At 42.9% G+C, this 21,679-nt stretch overlaps 2 protein-coding genes across 3 annotated transcripts; both read left to right on the forward strand.

Moving 5' to 3' along the window:
• The first annotated feature begins 6,040 nt into the window (after positions 1-6,040).
• mavs (mitochondrial antiviral signaling protein) lies at positions 6,041-13,718 on the forward strand. Of its 2 annotated transcripts, none has more exons than XM_046412623.1 (5): positions 6,041-6,154; positions 8,171-8,293; positions 8,877-9,069; positions 10,240-10,994; positions 11,760-13,718. In XM_046412623.1, exons 2-5 carry the CDS (start codon positions 8,171-8,173, stop codon positions 12,480-12,482), a joined length of 1,794 nt encoding a protein of 597 aa, XP_046268579.1. In that variant the 5' UTR covers positions 6,041-6,154; the 3' UTR covers positions 12,483-13,718. The 2 variants fall into 2 exon arrangements, with proteins under 2 accessions (XP_046268579.1, XP_046268581.1); XM_046412625.1 differs by having other exon boundaries at positions 8,877-9,057.
• A 428-nt stretch (positions 13,719-14,146) lies between these two features.
• pank2 (pantothenate kinase 2) lies at positions 14,147-21,537 on the forward strand. Its single transcript, XM_046412626.1, has 7 exons — positions 14,147-14,547; positions 15,060-15,412; positions 16,027-16,280; positions 17,385-17,561; positions 18,061-18,184; positions 18,958-19,083; positions 19,171-21,537. The coding sequence occupies exons 1-7, from the start codon at positions 14,337-14,339 to the stop codon at positions 19,219-19,221; spliced, it is 1,296 nt and encodes a 431-aa protein (XP_046268582.1). The 5' UTR covers positions 14,147-14,336; the 3' UTR covers positions 19,222-21,537.
• Positions 21,538-21,679: the final 142 nt, after the last annotated feature.

Here is a 21,679-nt window from a genome sequence, read left to right on the forward strand (position 1 = left end):
AAGTTCAAGCAGAGCAACATAAATGTCATCATATAAATATCATCAAGGCACCGTGAAAACTTAAATGCACAACATGGGTTTGTTGTGTGAGCTAATTTTGATTTCTGGCACAGTAAAAACACTTAAATCACATTTTGTGTGATTAAAATGAGAAATCAAGACTTGTTAGATGCGTCCTCCCCTTCCTCCTCCCCTTCCTCCTCCTCCTCCTCCTCCTCACACGACCTGCGTTAACAGTCTAACCTTTCAGCAGCCGTTGAAAGAAACCTGCTTTTAGTCGTCTGTGTGTTTACCAGTAAAGCAGCGGCCGCCTGTGGCTCCGACGCCCCAGCAGATTTGACATTTTAGTCTGCCTGAGTGAAAAGAAAGGTTACAGGTTGAAGGGGGGAAAAACAAGCCTCTAAAGCTCTTCAGCGTGATTGTGCTCCTGCACATAATTTATTCATTGACAATAGACTGTGTCTCCAAATGTCTGCCCTTGGGTCACTTGGTTTTTCATTTCATGAGTCACAGTATTTTTAGAGTTCTCCATCACCAGAGGATGCTGTACCGCATAAGACACATCATTCCCCCCCCCCCCCCCCCCCCCCGCCCCGGCCAGACAATCAAGGAGTCCATTCAGTGGGCAAATCTGCCAAATTAATTCCCCCCACATTTCTGTCCCGTATTTTTTTTTCTCTCCTACATCAATTAAACATTAAGACAATGTCCTGCTGACATCAATCCCCTCATAACCTTTCAGGGAATAAGAAATGTTGAATGTAAAAGTCAAGTCAATTTTAAGCATGGACTCGATATCACAAATGAGCCTCCAGGAACTTCTGCACAACTTACAACAGCCTCCGCACTGAACTGATGGAGATAGATGGATAGATAGATGGACAGATAGATAGATAGATAGATAGATAGATAGATACTTGATCCATAGGGAAATTCAAGCATCCAGTAGCACAATACTGCAGTGTAGGTTAGTCAAAAAGTAAACAAACAAGGCGTAACTGTTAGTAGGAGAGATTTAGATGATAAAGCTATACTAATCATAAATAGACTAAACATATACTAAATAAACTAACATATGCTACATAGTAAAGTGCAAAGAAAGCAGGTCGACCAGACTGACTGTGTGTAATTAAAACAAGAGACTAAAAACCACAGTGTAAACAGGCACCCAAAACATGAGTTATAAAGTGTGGTTGATTGTGCAAAACATATAAGATAAGGTGCAAAGTGGAATAAATGTCCTCAGGTTTTACACCTGATGTGACTCGGGCACAGACCGTCGCTGGGATCACGACCCCTTAATGGCCAGGGGGACAAACGAGTTCCTGAGTCTGTATGTGGAGCAGGTCAGAGACAGCAGCCTGGTGCTGAACACACTCCTCTGGACAGGATCTTATCCAGGGTGTGAGTCCAGCTCTGTGCCCACCACAGATCCTGCCCTCCGCACCAGTCTGTCCAGCCATGTTGCGTCCCTCTTCTTGATGCTGCCTCCCCAGCTCACCACAGCATACAAGAGGACACTGGCCTTCACAGTCTGCTAGAACATCAGCAGCAGTTTTTTGCAGATGTTAAAGGACTCCAGCTTCCTCAGGAAATACAGACGACTCTGTGTTTTCCTGTGGATGGTGTCCGTGTTCACTGACCAGTCCAGTCTGTCGTCCAGCTGCAGACCCAGGTACTTGTAGGTCTTGACCAAGTCAACCACCGTCTCCTTGGTTTTGGAATTAAATGCAATGTAGAGCAGCCAGTTAGCAGCCACCTAATGTGCATTTTGGGATTGTGGGAGGAAGCCGGAGAAACCGGAGAAAACTCATGCAGACACAGAATAAAAATAAATAAATAAATTTATAATAATAATGATAATGATAATAAATAAACAAATTTTTAAAAAATTCGTCCAGCGGACCCAGGCCGGGACCCTGCCCGCTGCTCCGATGTGCTCTTGATTTAAATTAAGACTCAGTGAAAATATGCTGCCGTGTGTGTGACTGAAACGCATTTATCTTTGCTTTCTCCACTGCTGCTTGTGTCCTGCCTGTAACCCCCGATGGTGTCGTATATGCCTGAACGATCCAGGACCTGGATCAGAGGCGCTTACAGTTCAGGCAGACATAACCTTCATGCACTTAGCAGAGGATCGGGGGTGGGGGGGGTCGGGACACTTTGTCATGACCCAGAAGTGGCTCCTGGCTGACTCGTCATCCCTCGGTGTTTGAATGAAAAGAAAGCAGCCGCCACACCCCCTCCACTATCTCTGTTAAAGGAACAGTCTGCAGTGATAATGTTCTCAGACATACAGAATGGGGGTAAAATCCATCATCTCGGTGTCACAGTAGTGAAGCCTGTTATGCAATGTTGCCTAATGCAGTCACAATTCTCTGTCACTTTAATGTAACGCTGGCATAAAAGAACTCAAACTGCCTTCAGGGGGATTTAGTCCCATTTGTAGCGCTGAGTCCATGGTTACGGCCTTGACGTACCCATGGTGAACAGGGTTGGGTTCTCAGAGTTAAACTTTCTCAGCTACACCAAACTATAATGGTGGACTGCAACTACTGTAAGTACATTTACTCAAGTACTGGACTGAAGTATGAATTTGTGGTACTTCACTTGAGTATTTTCTTTTCCAACGGCTCTCTAAGTCACCACACTTATTTTGACAGCTTTAGTTTCCTTGCAGTTTGAATTTTTTTGCAGACAAAACATCTGGAGAGCTCATAAACTATGATCACAGAGGACATTTTACTGGGCAGGACTTTTACTCGACGCACAGTGAGTATTAGTACTTCTGCTTAGGAGCTGAATATTTCCACCAAATTGAAGCTGAAACATTTGTGTTGCCCTACATGAGATTGTTGCTTGTCGGTGGGCTGTGGATTTAACGCTAAAGGCTTCTGAAAAGAGTGCAGTCCCGCTCTTTTATTGAGATGTACATGGTGTTTCTCCTCGTCACTCAGCCGTGATGGATGCTTCCTGCCGCCTCAGGCTCTCGCTGTGACTTCATTTGTATCCTGCTTCCTACTAAGGAGGCTTTGCCCTGCGAGATATGGAGGGTTTGAAGCAGACTCGAGTCAGTCAGGACCCACTATTAGATTTAGCAGTTGTTCTGAGCTGCGTGGAGGGTGACAGGGTTGGGATCTGGTTTGGTGTGTGGTTCATCCGCTGTGCTCACTGTGTCGCTGTAAAAGCCCGGCCCCATCTGCTGTTTTATCAGGCCAAATCCAATCATTTAAGGTTTCTACTCGGCGTCAGGTGTGGATTAGTGTGTCAGGTGATTCGGCAGCCTTTTTAGGTGTTTTTAATCACAGACAGGTTTCCTGCTCCACGCAGCCGACTCAGCACAATAGAGATTCAGCTTGTATGCAGTTTGCTTTTCTAAACTGGCCTCCATTTGCTACATTTGCCTCCCGGGAAAAGTCCTGTTGCAGTGGCATGCTTTATATTTCGAGTTCAGTTGAGCAGTAATGGCCTGAACAGAATAGGACAAGAGCGCCACCTACATGCAGAAACAACGAAATAAAGATGACACAAACTGGTTCAACCCACGAGGTCTGACTGACACTCTGGGACATCACCTGAAATTATTTGGAGATGTGAAGTTGAAAACAAAGACATCGTACTCCAATAATTTAGTTGTTAAAAGTTAAAAGAACGATTTACCTGACAAAACTGGCGCATCAGACTCAAAAGCCTCTCAGTCCAGCATCTTTTTGTTTGACCCTCCCTGCCTGCTAAACACAGAAACTCAAAACTTCAAATCCCCGTTTTGTAATGCAGTGGACACAAAACAAAGAGAGTAATTTCTCCAGACTGGACAAGTCTGCTGCAGGTGGGACACTCAACAGTTATGTTGAGTTAAAATAATCTGATTCATGAAAAAACAATAACCAAAAAGAGTGTTTCCCATTGGTCACTTTGGCCCCAAACTGTTCAAACAGTCAAACAGCAGCTGGCAGCATTTGAACTCATCAGCTGACGAGTTTTAATTCCCTCTTTCGATCATAAATCCATGAGAAACGTGGTTTTACTTGAGGCAGTGCATTTAATAATGTAATCAAATATTAAGCGATTACAGACATGTTTACAGGATAAACCGCATATAATCAGACAATATCTTTACATTCAAACAGTGCAGTCAAACATCTTTAATCCCCGTTTACTGAAATATAATGAACCAGCATCCCGCCTGATGCCATTAACCTTCCCATAATCCCCCAGATAATGTTGTTAACTTACATCACCGGATGCATGCTCATTTCATTTTCAGTGTTTTGTTCTGTTATTTTTAAATGCGTGCCGTGTACGGCCGCACAGTCACGTCCAGTCGACTCCCTCTGAGTGAGTGAGTGAGTGGCGCCCCCTTCTGGTCTGACTTGACTCAGTCCTCCTCTGCTGCTGTCAAATTCTGTGACACCCATAATTTAAAGTCATGTAACTGTTGTGTTCTTATTACTCAGCTACAGCTAATGACCTGTTGTGCTATGCTTTTATACATCTTCCCTTGTTACTATTGGAAGGTCTTCAAAAATACGTCAGTAACTGGGCTCATACTGGGACCGGGGAAACTAATTTCGTTCCACTCATGTTTTACGTGTGTGAAATGACAATAAAGCTCCTTGAATCCTTGAATCCTTAATAATGGTCAAGCAAAACAAAATAACATTTAGAGAAACAAAACAAGCGATTCAGAGATCTGGAATAAGGTTGGTAATTTAGCAGACTTCAGCACCATGCAATCTAATCCAGTACAACAATGAACCGCAAACAGGGGCAGGAAACATTATCATTCAGTCAAGGCTGGATTATCAGGCCTTCAAAGCAGGCTACTGAGGGCCACTTAGTTTGTTTAATGTGATTTACTACAAATTTGTTTGCACCCTTACAGGTGAATACACTGAAAGTAGGTCATCCATTTTTACTGAGTCTTGAGTCTCTGTCTTCTGCAGCTCAGGGCCCTGTGTCGAAACATCCCTGTAAAAACCTTTTGTCAGTTTATACTGTGCCTGCTGTGGGAGGTGAGTACACCTGGAACACCACAGTGACACAGCTCCATGTCTTAAACTTCCCGAGGCTTGTGCTGAAGGACTATTACATTGGATTGCAGAATAATTCACAAGAGTTGATGCTGTTGTGTGGCAGTTTTCACGGCTTAAAAAGGCAGCTCTGGCGGGTTGTGTGCAGATGGAAGTATGGATTAAGGATGAGGTTAAGTATAAACTTAAAGAAAAATATCACAGCTGCAGTTGCTTATAGTTGTTGCACACAGATTAGCGATGATTAAATGCAGATTAGTATGTTTGAAATCTGTGCTGCTTTCTAAAATACACAATATACAGCCTATAAACAGGGCATTAAATATATTTACTAAAGCACCGTACATAAGTAAAAGTCTGAGATACTTGTACTTGAGTATTTTGTTGTCATGCTACTTTATACAGCTGCTCCACTACATTTCTCCAGTTACTAGTTGTAATTTTAGCTCATCAGTTTATAAAATTTGATAGATTCTCAACCACCCAAAAAAGTAATCAGAGTAAAGGCCTCTGAGAGCGTTTTCCCTGACTGCTGGATAACATTGAACTATTAGTGCTGATGTGTCAGTGTGTAAACAGCATTTTACTCATACAGTGGGTCAGCGGGGAGCTATTTTTTTTACTGCTTTGTATACTGTAAGGTATTTTTAATACATAAAAATGAAGTGACATGAAAATGACATTTTGTATATAAAAGTGTTAAATTTGTACAGTAGACTGCTTGAGTAATTATAGGCCTACTTGTTTATTTCACGCATAAAGAGTACAGTTAGTCCCCTCCCCTCTCTGTCTCTGTCCATGTGAAGGGATTAGGATCAGGGATTAGAGACAGATGTAAACCAGAAGTCGAGATCCAATCCAATTCCGTTGCCATCACAGCAGAGGAAATGTCACGGTGAGGGTCAAGATTAAGAATGTCCCGCCTTCTTTAAGAGCCTAGGATCGTTCCTATTGGTTCTCTGTTTGAATGACGGCGCTGCCGTCCAATGGGAACAGAGAACGGGGACCTCCGAGGGCACAGCTGCGCAGATGTGTGTGAAGAAGATAGCGCAGGTTTTAGTGAGAGCAGGAGTAGCGTTTCAGAGGGAGGCACGAACTGCTGAGGCACCAAATCACGAAAGGTGAGCCCTGCGTTAAGTGACCGGACGTTAAACAAACCTAAAATATCTGTACACAGAATTGGTGTTTCATCGAATAGTTTAGTCTCCGGTAGCCTGTCAACTTCGGAAACAGCGGTGACATTAGCTTGTCGTTTACAGAGTGCCGCTAACACAACTTTTACCTGCTAATTTCCGTCCGTTGAGCTAATGGGATTATTTTCACGGCATATTTCAGTAATTTACAGGCGGGTGTCAGCCTCCTTAATCAGCTGTTTTACTCACAAAAAGACATTAAATTCAATAAATCGTAGGCAGGTATCATTATTTATCCTTGTTTTTGCTTGTATGTACGATATGTATTTCAATATCGCACAGGTTTCCGTTGGTACTTTTTGCATATGAGCAGCTTTTGTCAATTAATTCCAACCTTATTAGTCAGCAGTTTTTTCTTTTAAATGGCACATGATAAAGTATTTCCTCATGCCTGCGTGTAAGTCTGTCTACCTGTACTCTCTCTTGTTGTCAGCGCTTACAAACTTGTCATTGCCAAGTCTTAGTTGTGAGACTTGCTGTGCTTGAAATCCTGGACGGTCAAGGAGACCGGCGAGAAAAGGACAGTCACGACCTGGCGGTTTAGAGGTCATTCATTTGGCTCACTTCTGCATAATCCAACCTTGACTCAAGGTCCTTTATTCCTCTCTCTCACACCACCTTCCTTGTCTTGTTAATCTGCGATCTGTCGTCACTTTACACTTACATGCATGCTTGAAAATCATAAACACAAACTTCCTTTATTCCTATTAAGGCCTGAACACGACGCTTTATGTCTTCCTGACACTGTGTGTGTGTGTGTGTGTGTGTGTGAGGTAAACCATGGCCCCCGATTGCTGATCATACAAGGAGGAAGACTTTGCTCTTTGGTTGCTGCCTGACATTTAATCCACCGTCAGACGTTTACACTGAACTTTAACGTGCTGCTCCATTTGACGTCAGGTTATCTTGTTTAAATGTCCCACCTGACTGAACCTGACAACAGATTACTCCAGCTGACTGTTTAGGTACAAACAAAGTGAAGGTTTTAAGGTGTATAAAAATAAATAAATGTGCTCATGTTTTCTGTTTGACCCTGAAAAGCCGCAGGAGTGCGTGGGTGTGTTTTTGGTGTAGGACGTCTGAGGTTTTCATGCTGCACATTTCACAGGTTCAGATATTAACCCGGAGTCTGGAGGCGATTAATCAGTGACCAGTCGGTGCCTTTCAACTCTCTTCGTGCTCCAAACAGCTGAAACCGTGAAATGTTGGAACGTCGTCCTCCTCCTTGAAAAAGGAAAGAGCAGTTAGGGAGTTTCACAGAGCTGCAGGCAGTTCGAGCTTCACTTTCACTTTCAGTTTCATTGAACAAAAAGCCCCAAAACGTGTTTCCGATAACTGCAGACAGCAAAGATCAGATTTCTTGATTGTGCTTTCGGGTACTTTCACATTTCACATGTAGTGAAAGGAAGGCGTTAGAAGTTGGTAATGTGACCAGAGAATCTTGCCAACCAACTACTGAAGGCTGTGAAATTACGCAGAACAAATCTGGCATGGATATCAAGAGTAAAAAATATTGCATTTTGGACTTACTGTGCATATCTCTGTCTTATCATCTGAATCTTATCAGCATGTCAGTAATGTGGACATAACCCAACAAAAACATTTAAAGATTGGATTGACAGGATTTTGCCTGTTGAGAAATGAATGACTGTACCTCTGTGCGGAATGTTTAATATTTATTAAAGTGCACTTTTTGTTAAAGGTGCACAGGATTTGCTCGTGTTTTATTTATGTAAGATACTTTATTATTTCTTTTGGTGTTCCAATTCCAGTGTCTAAATATTAAGAGTAAAAGGTTTATCGCTGTTAGAAAGCTTGTTCTTCTGTTGTTACGCTGCTATGTTACCAGCTCAGTGGCATAAAATGGTAATAATATCGCTCAGCTGTGTCTCCTGGAGAATATTTCGCCTCGTCTTTACTTTTGTCCACTTTCTCGCTTCACAGATGTCGTTTGCCAGTGACAAACTGTACAAAGAGTACTTGCTCCGCAAAATGCCGACCATAGTGTCCAAGGTGAAAGTGAGAGAGATTGTGCCCCACCTGCCGTGCTTGACGGATCACGACAGGGTAGGTTTCTATAGGTACAAGGATCCTGAACTGGGGTGGAGGATTGTTTGATTAGTGATGGAGTCATATAATGTGTTGGCTTCAAAGTTTTGGTACAGATACCACAACATAAACTTTGCCTGACACTTTTCTGACCTTAAACAAAAGCTCTCAAATATTAAATTGTCTCAAACTGGATGTTCATTCATTGAAATCATCTGATGAAAGAATAACTAAATAAGATAACCGATCTGACTGAACATCTTTCAGTGACAGTTTTAAATACTTTCACAAAAATTGTTTTGATACCCAGTCCTAATGAAAACCTTAAGTTACTTGATTACTCATTGCTCTGTTTTGATCCAGTTTGGGTTTTTGAGGCCAGTGTGTATATTAACAACTGGGAGTTTTATTATTTCTGTTTTTTTAGAAGACATAACATCAGATCATGAACATTTCTGGATGAGGATTCTCATATTTAATCATAGGTTGGCAGGATATTGACAGTTGAGTCACTAAAAATGATCACTTTATGCTAACAATAAATTAATGTATGTGTTTTTTTCCCCTGTGCTTTCTTTTTTAAAATCAATCCTAACTGTAGGAAAACATAGAGGCAAAAAGAGAGACTTACGGGAACTACGACAGCATGGTGCTTCTCCTGGACTGTCTAAAGAGAAGAGAAAACTGGCCGGAGCAGTTCATCGATGCGCTTGAGGCGTGTGATCATGTGACTATAGCAGCTGAAGTCAGAGAAAAATACAACACTCTGAGAGGCACCAACAGTAAGTCAGCAGGTACCTGCTGTGGTGTATTACAGAGTAGAACTCAACTCATTTTGCCTTTTAAAAAATTTAGTGTATGCAAAAAGACCAGAAAATATTTAGCACTGCACTGCTAATTCATATTTGTCGGGTTTGCCCGTGATCCGAGTAGTGTGTTGTGAGACATTCATGAAATATTTTACCCTTAAATGAAATCAAGTCTTATCTAAGTTTGTGTAATTAACCAGGTTACTTTAACAGACGTAGATGGTTAGTGCAGTGTCTGTGCCAGGTTTCAGGTTAGCCTTCTGCCAAAGAAGTGTTGAACAGGACCACACTGATGCGGCCAACCCCCCCAAAAATATCAATATGATTTCATGAACAGCCTTTAAAATGTCAAGTGTGGATCTAAAAGTTTAATATTATCATTATTATCTCATATGCTGTGCTTTATAATTGACCGTGTGATCACTTGAGTTCTGTTTTTTTGACCCAGCAGTCATTTGGAAACAAAATCTTTGCATAAAGTTGATGGAAGAAATGTTATGTTTTTAGTTTATTTTTTGGTCCCAACGTGATTGCTGACAGTTCAGTCATCTCTGTTCGTACATGCACGAAGTGTTCACTGGCGAGCGAGTGTGTACTGTGTCTCCGTACTGTCTGACCTTCAGAGACATCTCAGGACTCTGCACTGAGTTGTGAGATATCTCTGAAGGCGTGTGGGAGAATCATCGTCCTTTTGGCTTCAGTAGCTGAGGACGAGGCTCCAAATTCCAAAATCATCAACATATACATTTTCAGGCTATGATGCACTGTTAAGCCTTGACAGCAAAGAGTGAATAAGATCATTTACATTCTGAAAGGCCTTACTCTTTATATTGAGTTTATGTTTCTGTTGCATATTTGGCTCCCCTTTAATGTTTGATTTTTCTGTTCTCTGAATATTCACTAATGTGTATCATTATAAACTATTTTATTATAATCTTAAATCCACCTGGAGGTTTTGTGGTGTATTTCCCCAAAATGCTGCGGGGAATAACTTTATGTTTTTAAGGTCCAGTAGATATAAGTGCTGTTTTGTCTGGTAATAACAGCTCCGGTCAATGGGTAAATGATAAATGATTTACTGTGTAGTTTCAGGGTCGGTCAGTCCTTCTGGAGCTTTGGTCATATGCATTCAAAACATCGTTTGCTTTGTCCTAGATTCCAACCCCAGCTCCCCTCCAACGACTGTCATCCAGGCACACATCCATCCAGCACCATCTGCCGGTCGTCTGTCCGTCCCAGAGAGTGCTGGGAACAGTCATGCTGGTGTTGCTCCGCCAGCTGACGCATCAGCTCCTCTGGAGCCAGCTGCCCAGGCCTCGGCCCCTCTGGAAATCCCTGTGCAGCCACAAGCCTCCCCGAGCTCAGCAGCCCAAGTTTCTGAGGCGGTTTCCCCACCTGAGCCTGTCGCTGAGCCTCCACAATCAGCTCGGATTAAAGTGGCACCTGCTCCATCAACACCACCTCCTTCCCCCGAAACCACACACATTCAGGCGGCTACAACAACCCCACCGCCTCAGAGGGAGATTCTTTCTCACCAGGAGCCTGAGGAAAACTCTGAATCAGACGTCCAGGATCTATCGGGTGATAATGCTGTGATCCCCGATCAGCTGGACACAGGAAATGGCAATGTATCCATCAGCGGTGTGAACACTCCTCAGCCGTCCGGTCTTGTTGAACAGCGTGAAACAGATACTCCAGCCCACCCAGATCCTCTCCAAAAAACAACCACCTCAGACCCCGAGGTCAGGCCACCGCGGAGTCACTCTCCAGCTCAGGTGAACTCTGATGTGATGTCTTTCCGCATCATGACCCCAGAGAAGCCTCCAGTCCAGGACACCACCCCTCCGGTTTACGTAAATCCTACTCCTGTCCTGCAGCCAGAAGAGACTTCTGAACCTCCTGCCACGCAGGTGAATACCAAAATATTTTCTAATTTAAAACTATTTATTAAAGACTGATTAATGAGACGTGTTTTGAGCCTCATCAGGTGCTATGATTGGTTTGTGTTTATCTTCTGAAATTGACTTACAAGCCTCCCTTTAGCTAAAGAAGATACACAACTAAGCGACAAACCACAAGTTGGAGATCTTTTAATATCAGATTAGTCACTTTTTCATATCCTCAGTTAAAGGTGTCCTGTCCTGCTCTGTTTACATTCAGTGTCTGACAAAACTGTTTGTATCCCTGAGTTCAACTCATGCATTCAGTGGATTTCATTCCTCGTAAAACCTCAACAAAACTGACTTTTAAAGATTATTTCGATTTTAAATATTAAAAATAGCTAATATTTAAAATACAAATGGTGCACTGTTTGATGGCTTTCAGACTCCTGCTTTCTTACCTTTTGCTGGCATGTTACAGCCGCCAGCTGTCGATTGCTGGATTAGTGTGAAACCTTCACACGTTCATTACGTAGTCACATGAACTTGTACATCGCACCAGCGTTTGGCTGCCACTACACAGGGTGCCTTCAGTGAAACCTTTTACATGTATTCAGGTGTAAAACCTGAATCGTAGAACAGTTTTGACAGCTGTCTTCAACCCAACGGCACAACATTTCTGAGCTGAAACTTGTAGTGTTCTTTGCATTGCATTTACAGGTCAAGTCACATTCACACACATGACAGGTAGTCAGGATCTACACCAGCTTACCTGACTTGTATTATCACCTGCAGGTTGTTGAAAGCAGCCCACAGACAGAAGCTGCAGCCTCCCCACTGCCAGATGCTGCCACAGTGTTTCTCAGCAAGCCTGGACAACTCATGAGCACCCAACCCCAAAATCATGACAGCCCTATTGTCCCTGCACCCCACCTGCCTGTGGAGCCCTACTCGGGTAACAGCGAGCGGCTGGAAATAAGCGAAGCTGCCGTGACCTCAGCCCACATTCCCGCATGCTCTGCTGTCAGCTCCACCACCATGAATACTGTTACTGCACTGCCGTGCCAGGAGAACGGCATTGCTGTTAACCACAACGAACCGGAGGAAAACCACTACGAGTCTCCTTGTCAGAGTTTGGAAACGCAGGATGTGCGGGTCAACGTGGTGCAAATTTCCGAGGAGCCGTCTATCCTCAATCTGGAGGGTCAGAGCTCAACACCACAAGGTCAAATCGTCAACGGCGAAGCAGCCAAAGAGATCACCTCTGCACCACCACCACCACCACCACCATGCACCACCAACGCTGCTGATACTGTATTGAGTGTAAAGATCCCCGCCGTTGAGAACTACCACCCCTCTCAGCCTGCACCACCTGATTTTAACCCAGAGCTGAAAACGCTGCAGGGTTCAGAGGACCACACTTCCTCTCGCACCACGCCAATTAATACAAAGTACATTCTGACCGCTGCGGGAGTGGGCGCCTGTGCGCTGCTGATGGCGTGGAAGTTTAAGAATTAAGGGGCTTTAATACCTTTTAAAGGAAGAGAAGATTAGGCTTTAAGGCTTTGGAAAGAGGATCTTCAGGGTATGGTGCCTTATTGTAGTCACTTGCTTGCCGTGGCTTGAGGCAGCTGATCAATAATTACCTAGAGAAATAACATCTGATTTGCCAGACCTTTGATCATGCCATTAATTACAAGTCAGTTATTGAGTTGCACTGAGTTTTATCATTTTCACATCGAATCTAGGTGAAAAAAAAACAAATCTACCCTTCTTATTCTGCTTGTGGACCTTGGTTAAGATCTCAGGTTATTTATGCACTTGCTGCAAATCTGTGGTGTGTGGGTGAAGGTAAACTGATGCTGTTTATTAAGCATGGAAATGTTTGTATGTTCACCTGTCTGATAAGCACTTTCTAGATAAGACTGTTGGCTGCCGTCCCTTAAGGACTGGTCTGCTGAGAACCTGACTTTTTCTGGATGTGAACTGTGAGAAAATGATGATGGCGCTGTAAACGATGGCTAGTGCACTCTCTGTATTTATTTGTACATTTATATGTAGATTATATGTAATATAAAGGTATAAAATTTGATATTTTAAGAAACACCAAGGTGTCAGAAACATTCCCAAGCAGTTATGATGTCTCAGCACCGTTTAATCAAGTGGACGGTTTGTTTCTTTCTGAGCTGCAAAGCAGCAGGAAGGAGCTGCCAGCACATCAGCTGCACACTCAATTGGATTTTTTAACGGTCATTTTGGCTAATTTCTTCCTCTTTGATGTTTGAAGAGATGTAGTAAATGTTGTCTGTTTTAATGCCTAAAAGTGTACAATCAGAATTGTAAATGAGCAGATCTTGCTGTGCTCTGGCAGCCGCTGGTCCAGACAAGCGATGATGTTCTTTCTGACTGTTAGCAGCTTAAAATGTTGAGGCCACATTTTATTTTTTCATGTTTCTCCTTCTCCTTCTCTTTTAACGTTTTGACTGTTATGTTCTTTGAGATAAGATTTTATTGTAAATAGTACTGTCAATACATGAAATATCACATTAAAAAAAATAAAAAAAATTTAGAAGGTTTTGCACAATTTAGGTGGATTTTTGAGCTTCAGGGATGCTTTTTCGATGAAATGTGTCATTATTATGATGCACATGTAATTTGTAATCTTAGTTTAATTTTTAGCCCAGTTCTCATGCACGCGTCTCTCTGGCTGTGCACTTGGAAATAACATCAATAAACCTGAAATCATAGGAAAAAGTGTTGCGTGTGAATGTTGAATTTCCTTCAGTGAAACCACACATTTGTCAACTCAGAACACAGAACAGTGCTGACAGAAAACTTAATCAAGTCTAAACTGAAAAAGACAAATGAACGACACCTTTTGCACTTCAATTACCTCACTAATTTATGAACTGAGTACATTTTTATGACGAGCAGAACAATAAAACTTCTTCTATGTTGTTGGAGCTGGTCGGGTGCATGATGTCGGGTTTTGCACATGTACTCTTCATGATTTGTTTGGGGTTAAAAAATACTGCGTGTTTCACCTTTACATTTATGCATACATGATGTACTTTTAGTGTGACCTATAGAAAAATGTAACATCATCTTCCTTTTAAAATTCTTCTCGGGGCTGACGTATTCGCAATCTGATTGGTTCTCGAGTCCGTCAATCAGCTACTGGCCCCGCCCACCTCACTCTGACAGCGAACATGAAAAGGACATGTAGCCGGGCGCTGTAACGACACGGCTACTGAGCTAGCCAATTAGCTAGCTTCTAAAGCTTTGGGCTTCTTAGTCCACAGAAATCATTGACGTGTGGTGGTTTAATCTATCATAAACTACAAGCTTATGTGTAGCTAATTTGTCATTTCAATGGCGTTCAATGGCCACCAACGCGACGATGAAAGTATCGACGAAGACGAAACGCCCACGAAGCATCCGCGGTCCAACAAGGAGATGCCCGGTTATTTCAGCAACGAGCCCAACAATGAGGCAGCCGCGTCCGCACCAAGAGCCACATCCGACCGGACGTCCAACCCGACGGCGAGGCAGAGGGTCGACTCGGTGAAGAAAACAAGGCCGCGTAGGTGTTAATGTTGCTATCGTGGGCTCTGTGTATTTACTGGCAAAGGCACCGTTGCATGTTTACAAAAATCAGAGGCGTTCCCCGCAAAAGACAGTCAGTGAAAATGCACATTTGGAAAGAAAATTGTCCAATTGGCCCCATGTATACTTCACAATAAATCAAAAATTGCTGCATAATGTGTTGTGATAACGCTATAGCTGAGAAAATCGTTTTGGCATTGGTGTTACAATGTAATATCGCTGAGGTGTAGTGGCAGCAAATAGCCAGGATCTGTTTTGCAACAAGATGGCGTTCACGGTACACACTGTACTGCTGCTTCAGTGGATGAAGCTGCTTGTCATTATGTCGGCCAGCAATGAGACATCAGCTCTGTCTGTCCTCAGTGTCTCTGATCATTTAAACATTAAACGATACCATATGATATTGTCATTCAGTGCAAAAGAGAAAGCAAAACGTTGGTTGCTGAACATTTTTTTTTTTTTGCTTATATGTTATCTCACATATTGCAGCCTTCCCCTGGTTTGGGATGGACATTGGAGGCACTCTGGTCAAGCTGGTGTACTTTGAGCCCAAAGACATCACAGCAGAGGAGGAGCAGGAAGAGGTGGAGAACCTCAAGAGCATCCGGCGCTACCTGACCTCCAACACCGCTTATGGTAAAACGGGCATCAGGGACGTGCATCTGGAGCTGCAGGACCTGACGCTGTGCGGCAGGACAGGCAACTTGCACTTCATCCGCTTCCCCACGCATGACCTGCCGGTCTTTCTGCAGATGGGCCGCAACAAGCACTTCTCCAGCCTCCACACCACCCTCTGCGCCACAGGAGGTGGGGCGTACAAGTTTGAGTCTGATTTCCGCACGGTGGGTCTGCAGTTGCTCTGTTTTGGTTGGTTTTACAGGCTGGAAAATACGGAGAGAATTATTAAGTCATAACATATTTATGGCTTGTGTGTGTTTGAAATTCGTGTAATCATAGCAGAACTGCCGTTGATGGCGAGCACCTGAAATCCACGTTCGCTGAATACCACGACAGAAAAGGCAACTTATGGTTTCCTGATTGTAAAGGTCTTGGCAAGAAATTAAAGTACATTTTCTGACACGTCTTCAAATTTTGTATTTTGGAGCACAAGAAAGCATGAATTATTTAAACAGCTGTCACAAAGAGATAAATCATGACTGTTGCTTTGTTGGTCCCTTCAGAAGCAAAGATTTTTATGATACTGTGGGATGTACAGTTGCACATGTTACCTACTAATTTAAGCAAGAAAGAATGTGTGTTAGTGGGTGTAAACTTATGTCACAAAAGCAATTTGTTAACTTTTCTTGGTGAGATGTATTCCAGTTGAATTCTAATAAAGTTCCTGTTTTCTTACCCCCTGCCTTCCCTCCTAACCCAGTTTCCTGCCTGCGTGTCCTGACCACATCCCCTTACTGATGCAATCCGTGTTCTCTTTCCTCTCACCAAAAACAAAAAGATGGCGGACCTGCAGCTTCACAAGCTGGATGAGCTGGACTGTTTGATTCGGGGTGTGTTGTACATCGACTCTGTGGTGTCCAGCGGGCCCTCCGAGTGCTACTACTTTGAAAACCCCACGGACCCAGATCATTGTGTCCAGAAGCCCTACGCTTTGGAGAACCCCTACCCTCTGCTGCTGGTCAACATAGGGTCTGGGGTCAGCATCTTGGCCGTCTACTCTGAGAGCAGCTACAAACGAGTTACAGGGACCAGGTAATTATCAGTGGTGGAGATTTGGACTTTGATTTTTAGTCATTGGCTGCTGTCTTCTGATGTTGTATGAACCAAACAATAAATAGATGAATTGAGAAGACAAGCAGCAATGTTAGTAGTTGGTAAAGAAACTGATGATAAACATCATTTGCCATAAATTTGCAAATTGTTCATTTAAATCTTAGCAAAGAAGGTAAACAGTGTGCAGCCTCATTTGGGTTGCGGTGCAGGCAAGCAGGAGGTCGTCTGCACACTGAAACTTTCAAGTCCCCAATAGATGTATTGATGCAAAAGGTCTTTATTGAGCCATTTTTTGTTATTATATATTTAACCTGCTTATTGTTGGCATGGATGCTTGCCTGTTTTCTTTGCTTCAAAATCCGACCATCTAACGTCTGTATTGATGATCTGGGGATAGACTGTGGAGGGCAGCATTACACATGTAAAGACATATTGGTTTGGATCGGATTGGTGTGCTTTGCTTTGCTTGTCACTGACCCCGATTGTAAACAGGAAACCATAACAGACCAGAAAGAGAAAACCTGAAACGTGACACCTGTAAACCGCACAGAAGCTGATAGCAGGAGGGTGCACTCCAGTCAAGTGGGTGGCCTGTTTGCTGATGTCTGCCCTCCGTGTCTCCCTCACGCCTTGGTGTGAAACATGGCAGCATATTTTTTTAGTTGCTGGTTACCAAACCACTTCCTTTACCAACTGTTTGGTCGTGAGCTGAGGCAACGTGGTTCTTTGTTCGTCTGCTTGGAGTTTAGTTTGAAAGTTTTCCCTCCTCCTGCTGTCCCCACTGGTTTATTTTTACGTGTGGTTTCTCTGTCTGGTGGATCTGAAAAGGACTCATGAATGCGTAGTTCTTCTACAACATAATGGCCATTTGTGCTCAGAAGGAGACAGCAGATTGGTGTATTTGAAGTGGGAGTCTGTAATGGCAGAGACGTTCCTTTTTGTCCTCAAGTTTAGACTCCAGTTAAAGATGTCGCAATCCCCACTCAGCCAGACGGTTAGATTATAACGCAGACTGTTGTATTTTGGGTTCTTAGGATATTAAGAGTTAATGTATCATCTCTGTTGATCCGTGTGTGTCTGCAGCCTCGGTGGTGGGACCTTCCTGGGCCTTTGTTGCCTGCTGACTGGCTGCTCTACTTTCGAGGAGGCTCTAGAAATGGCTTCTCAAGGGGAAAGCACCCGCGTGGACAAACTGGTTCGGGACATCTATGGAGGAGACTACGAGAGGTTTGGGCTGCCAGGCTGGGCTGTAGCCTCAAGGTGCGGCTTTACACCAGCTTTTTCTTTTTTTTACTGTAGATCATGAGCCTGGGCCCTGTATTTTTATACAGGAAAAAGTGAAACATAATTCTGTCCCAGGGAGACGTCTTGCTCTAAAGTCTAGCGAGAGATGAGTTGTCGCAGTTTGTTTCTTTATCTGATTGTTGAAATCAGTGAAATGTTCAGCTATGACCTTGGAAATAAATTCTTGCTGACATTTCCTCTTGGTAAGCTGTGACTCGCATGTCCACCGTCGTCTTCCTGCAACAGCTCACCTCTCATGAGATTTCTGAGCGAGACTCGTGTTTGTGGTTAAACAAAAATGATTTCAGTGTTGAACTAAAGGGTCTCACTCTGTAGGGATCCTTCTGCACAGTTCTCAGACACACAGTGATAATCTCAGCCTGTAAGTGGTTGAACAAAAGCACTTAAGCACCAGTAATGCATAACATTTCTGAGTCTTTGCTCGTCTGATTTGTCTCGTGTTTTGATTTGGTAGTTTTGGCAACATGATGTCCAAAGAGAAGAGGGAGTCTGTGTCCAAAGAGGACCTGGCCAGGGCAACCCTGGTCACCATTACCAATAACATCGGCTCCATCACCAGGATGTGTGCTCTCAATGAGGTCAGTGACAAGGGAGAGAGTGTTTTATTGTCTGTTTTATTGGCCAAACGAGTCCAAGATGGATGGATGTCAGGGGACTGTGCAAAGCGTGTAAGAGGTGATCATTTCTTTTGTTTGCCGAGGGTTTGGATCGTAGCCCGATTTTTGGGATGATCGAAATGACTTGCTTTAGATCGACCAGTCTGTGGAAAAGTCTGTTCGTCGGCGGTGTTCCTGCCGACCGTTTCCTCTTTGCGTTCAGCCTCTTTACGGTGCTGCCTTGTGGCGTCTTGATCAAGCAGCATTGTACAGGGCTATGAGTGCATAGAGGAGCACGTCTTTTGACAGCCCGAAGCAGGCAGCGTCTGACGCAAAAACCAATTAAAGCTACGAGGAGCCAACAGTAATAAATGAGATGTGTTTTCTAATTTAGCAAAGGACCAATCTCTCAAACACACAGCCAGAACAATGAATGTTCAGCGGTTGTTTACAGATAAGTTAGAAAGCAACAACATAAATCAGTTTTTTTCCTGCTTTATTTGAGTAAAACGCTGATGTGTCCAAGTATGTCTCAACTTCATTTTTATGCCTTCTACTATTGTTATTTCCTCTGCAGTAAGTAATGTCATATGCCAATAAATAAATGCTATCTTCACTGCGTTTGCAGGTTACACAGATGTGAAAAGGACAGTTTGACACATGGATAACATTTGTCAGTTGTGTGTTTGTACTGTTGTGAGGTGAGCTCACGTGTCACCCTATTTATTTTATGGCTGTTCTCTTTCATTACTCAGAACATAGAGAGAGTGGTGTTTGTGGGCAACTTCCTCAGAGTGAACACCCTCTCCATGAAGCTGCTGGCCTACGCCATGGACTACTGGTCTAAAGGACAGCTCAAGGCGCTCTTCCTACGGCATGAGGTAAGTAACTCTGCCACTTACTGACCTTAGTGTAGTTTCGTGGTTTGATGGGCTCAACTCAAAAAGTTCTTTTCTGCTCGTTTTTAGGGTTACTTCGGAGCGGTTGGAGCCCTCTTAGAGCTTCTGCATCCGTCCTAAACCGTCCAAACTACATCCAAAGAGCAACTTGTCAATCTGCTGCAGAGACCATGAGCACTTTAAACTGTTCAGAAGTAATTCCACAGTGGGATGTTCTGCCAGCCACCGGCCAGTTACTGGACAGTTTCGGGTGTGGCAGGCAAACTCTCACGCATTTAGAGGGCCTGTTACGTTGTCAGAAATCAAGCTGTGTTGTCTAATGTTGATTCATATCTGCTGTTGTGGTCAGCGGATAAACGTTCTGACCAAAGTCACCGTCTGCAGAACCTTTCACAAACAAGCCAAGTTCACTCTGAAACATCTCAAGGAAATTTCACCGCGGCTGCCTGAAATACTGCTAGTCAAAAAGGTCTCCTCGTCACGTTGTCCTGTTTGTGGACTGAACTCCCCCTCGGGGGGTGTCAAGTCCCGGGCCAAATATTTACAAGTAGTTTTTGTGGTTTATTTTACTCTACTGAGGTACCAGGTGGATGGGAGTTTGTTTAATTGGACTGTGCTGTATGAGGTTATAAAATACAGTACATAAAAACAATCAACTCAAATCAAAACAAAAATGAACGATTTTAACTGCAGAATATGTTGTTGATTGGTCTCTAAACAACACAGTCTGAACACAGATGTTAGATTTACTCTCATAAAAGACAATTTTTTATTTGAGAAGTTGGAAGCAGCAATTTTTATTTCATTTTATCTTATTTTATTTTTGACATTTTTTGTGATTATGTTGCAGATTATCTGTCTCGATATCCACTGACCCTTTCATCTCCACATACCTGCAGCTCTGAATGAAGTCAAACAACACTTCTCCATGTTGGAAAAGTCATGGATGATCTCTCTAGAGCAGACGCGATTAAACTGTAATACTGTGAAGTATTCACTACCTGTTCAGTGTACTAGAGCTCGGCTCAGCTGAGATGTTGCTGTAGTGCTTCTGTGTAGGGCTGCAACTAATGATTGTCTTCATTGTCAATTAATCTGCCAATATTTTCATGATTATTTGATTAATCTTTCAGTCTAAAAAATGTCAAAAAAAAGAGGATAAAAAAGAAAAATGCCCAATTTCTGAAGTGAAATCTTCAAAGTGTTTCTTTTTGTGCAGCCAACATGCAAACCTTTCATTCGCAGTCATAAATGACAAAGAAAAGGAGCAAATCCTCACATTTAAAGAGGTGGAACCACCGAATGTTTGACATTTTTAGCTTGAAAATGACTGAGGACTGAGACGATTAATCGATTAGGAAAATTGTGTGTCTAATTGATCGTTTTTGGCTATTTGTTGCAGCTCTACTCCGATCCATCTGGTACTCTTCATAAGCTGAAAGAAAACACTGTGAGTCATTCACAACCATTTATTGACTCGCATTTAACACTCATTTGACACCAGAATTAAGATATCAGCAGTTCATAAGTCGTATTCTTTAATGGAGGTACTCACGATAGAATGTAGATTCATTCTGACACTATAGATGTTAAAGGTTTACTATAAACGCTTCTTAGCTTGCCTCAGGAGATCTAGATGATCTGTCAGTGTTGGCGTTAGTTGGATTTTACTGTAAAGTGTGAGTGATTTAAGTCCCTTCCTGACCCCAAACGTCTGCCCTGCTGAAGTGCCCTTGAGCCACTGCGTCCCCTTCCTCATGAAGCGACATCAGCGCAAGTGGAAACATACTGATAAGTATGAAACTAGAAAATGGAGGTTAAAGTTACAGCGTTATATCAGTGGTTTACTCCCATGTTCAAGAATTTAAAAAAAGGGGGACTTTTAATCCAGAAACTTGCTGCAGGCCTCCAGTGGAGGGTTTCAGAGCCCAAAGCATTTCTGTCTGCTTGAACAGGCTCAGTATGCACTTAAATGTTAATGTATGGATTCTGTTGTTCATCTTGGTCAGTGTCCCTGAGGCTTTTGTTCTTCCAGAGCAATTAAGCAAGGTGGACATTTTTTTTAACCTTGTACCTCTGATGTTTGTGTGTTTATCAGAGTCGCTGTTTGTCCCATCATTACATTTAATGCTTTTTCTGTCCCATTTTAATGTCATCTGTTTGGTAATCAGTCCATTGATTGATTACAGGGACCATAATGAACCCTTAGCTACCTATAAGAGATTTGACCCCAAACCAGTTGGAAGTGAAGTGGGCTGTTACAGCTTGTATATACACTGTGAGTTAAGTGCCTGTGATTTAAAATGAGAAGAGCTGATGTGTGATTCTCAGGTTATCCTTCTGTCGTTTGCTTCCACATTTTAAAGGAAACTTACTTTGTTGTAACGGAGTGATCACAAATTTCTTATCACATTGTCCCTATAAAATACTTTTTTTTCATATCTCTGACTGTTCTGTGTGTTTTTGTGGGATAATTTTAAGATAAACATCTGACATTTTTTTGAAATAAGTTTATTTCTGTACTGCTGCTTATGCAATGTTTGCTCACGAGGAAGCGGGCGATAATTCGACGCGACGA

The sequence above is a fragment of the Scatophagus argus genome, chromosome 15 (genome assembly GCF_020382885.2).
Source record: "Scatophagus argus isolate fScaArg1 chromosome 15, fScaArg1.pri, whole genome shotgun sequence".
In the NCBI taxonomy this organism is placed as follows: Eukaryota; Metazoa; Chordata; class Actinopteri; family Scatophagidae; genus Scatophagus; species Scatophagus argus.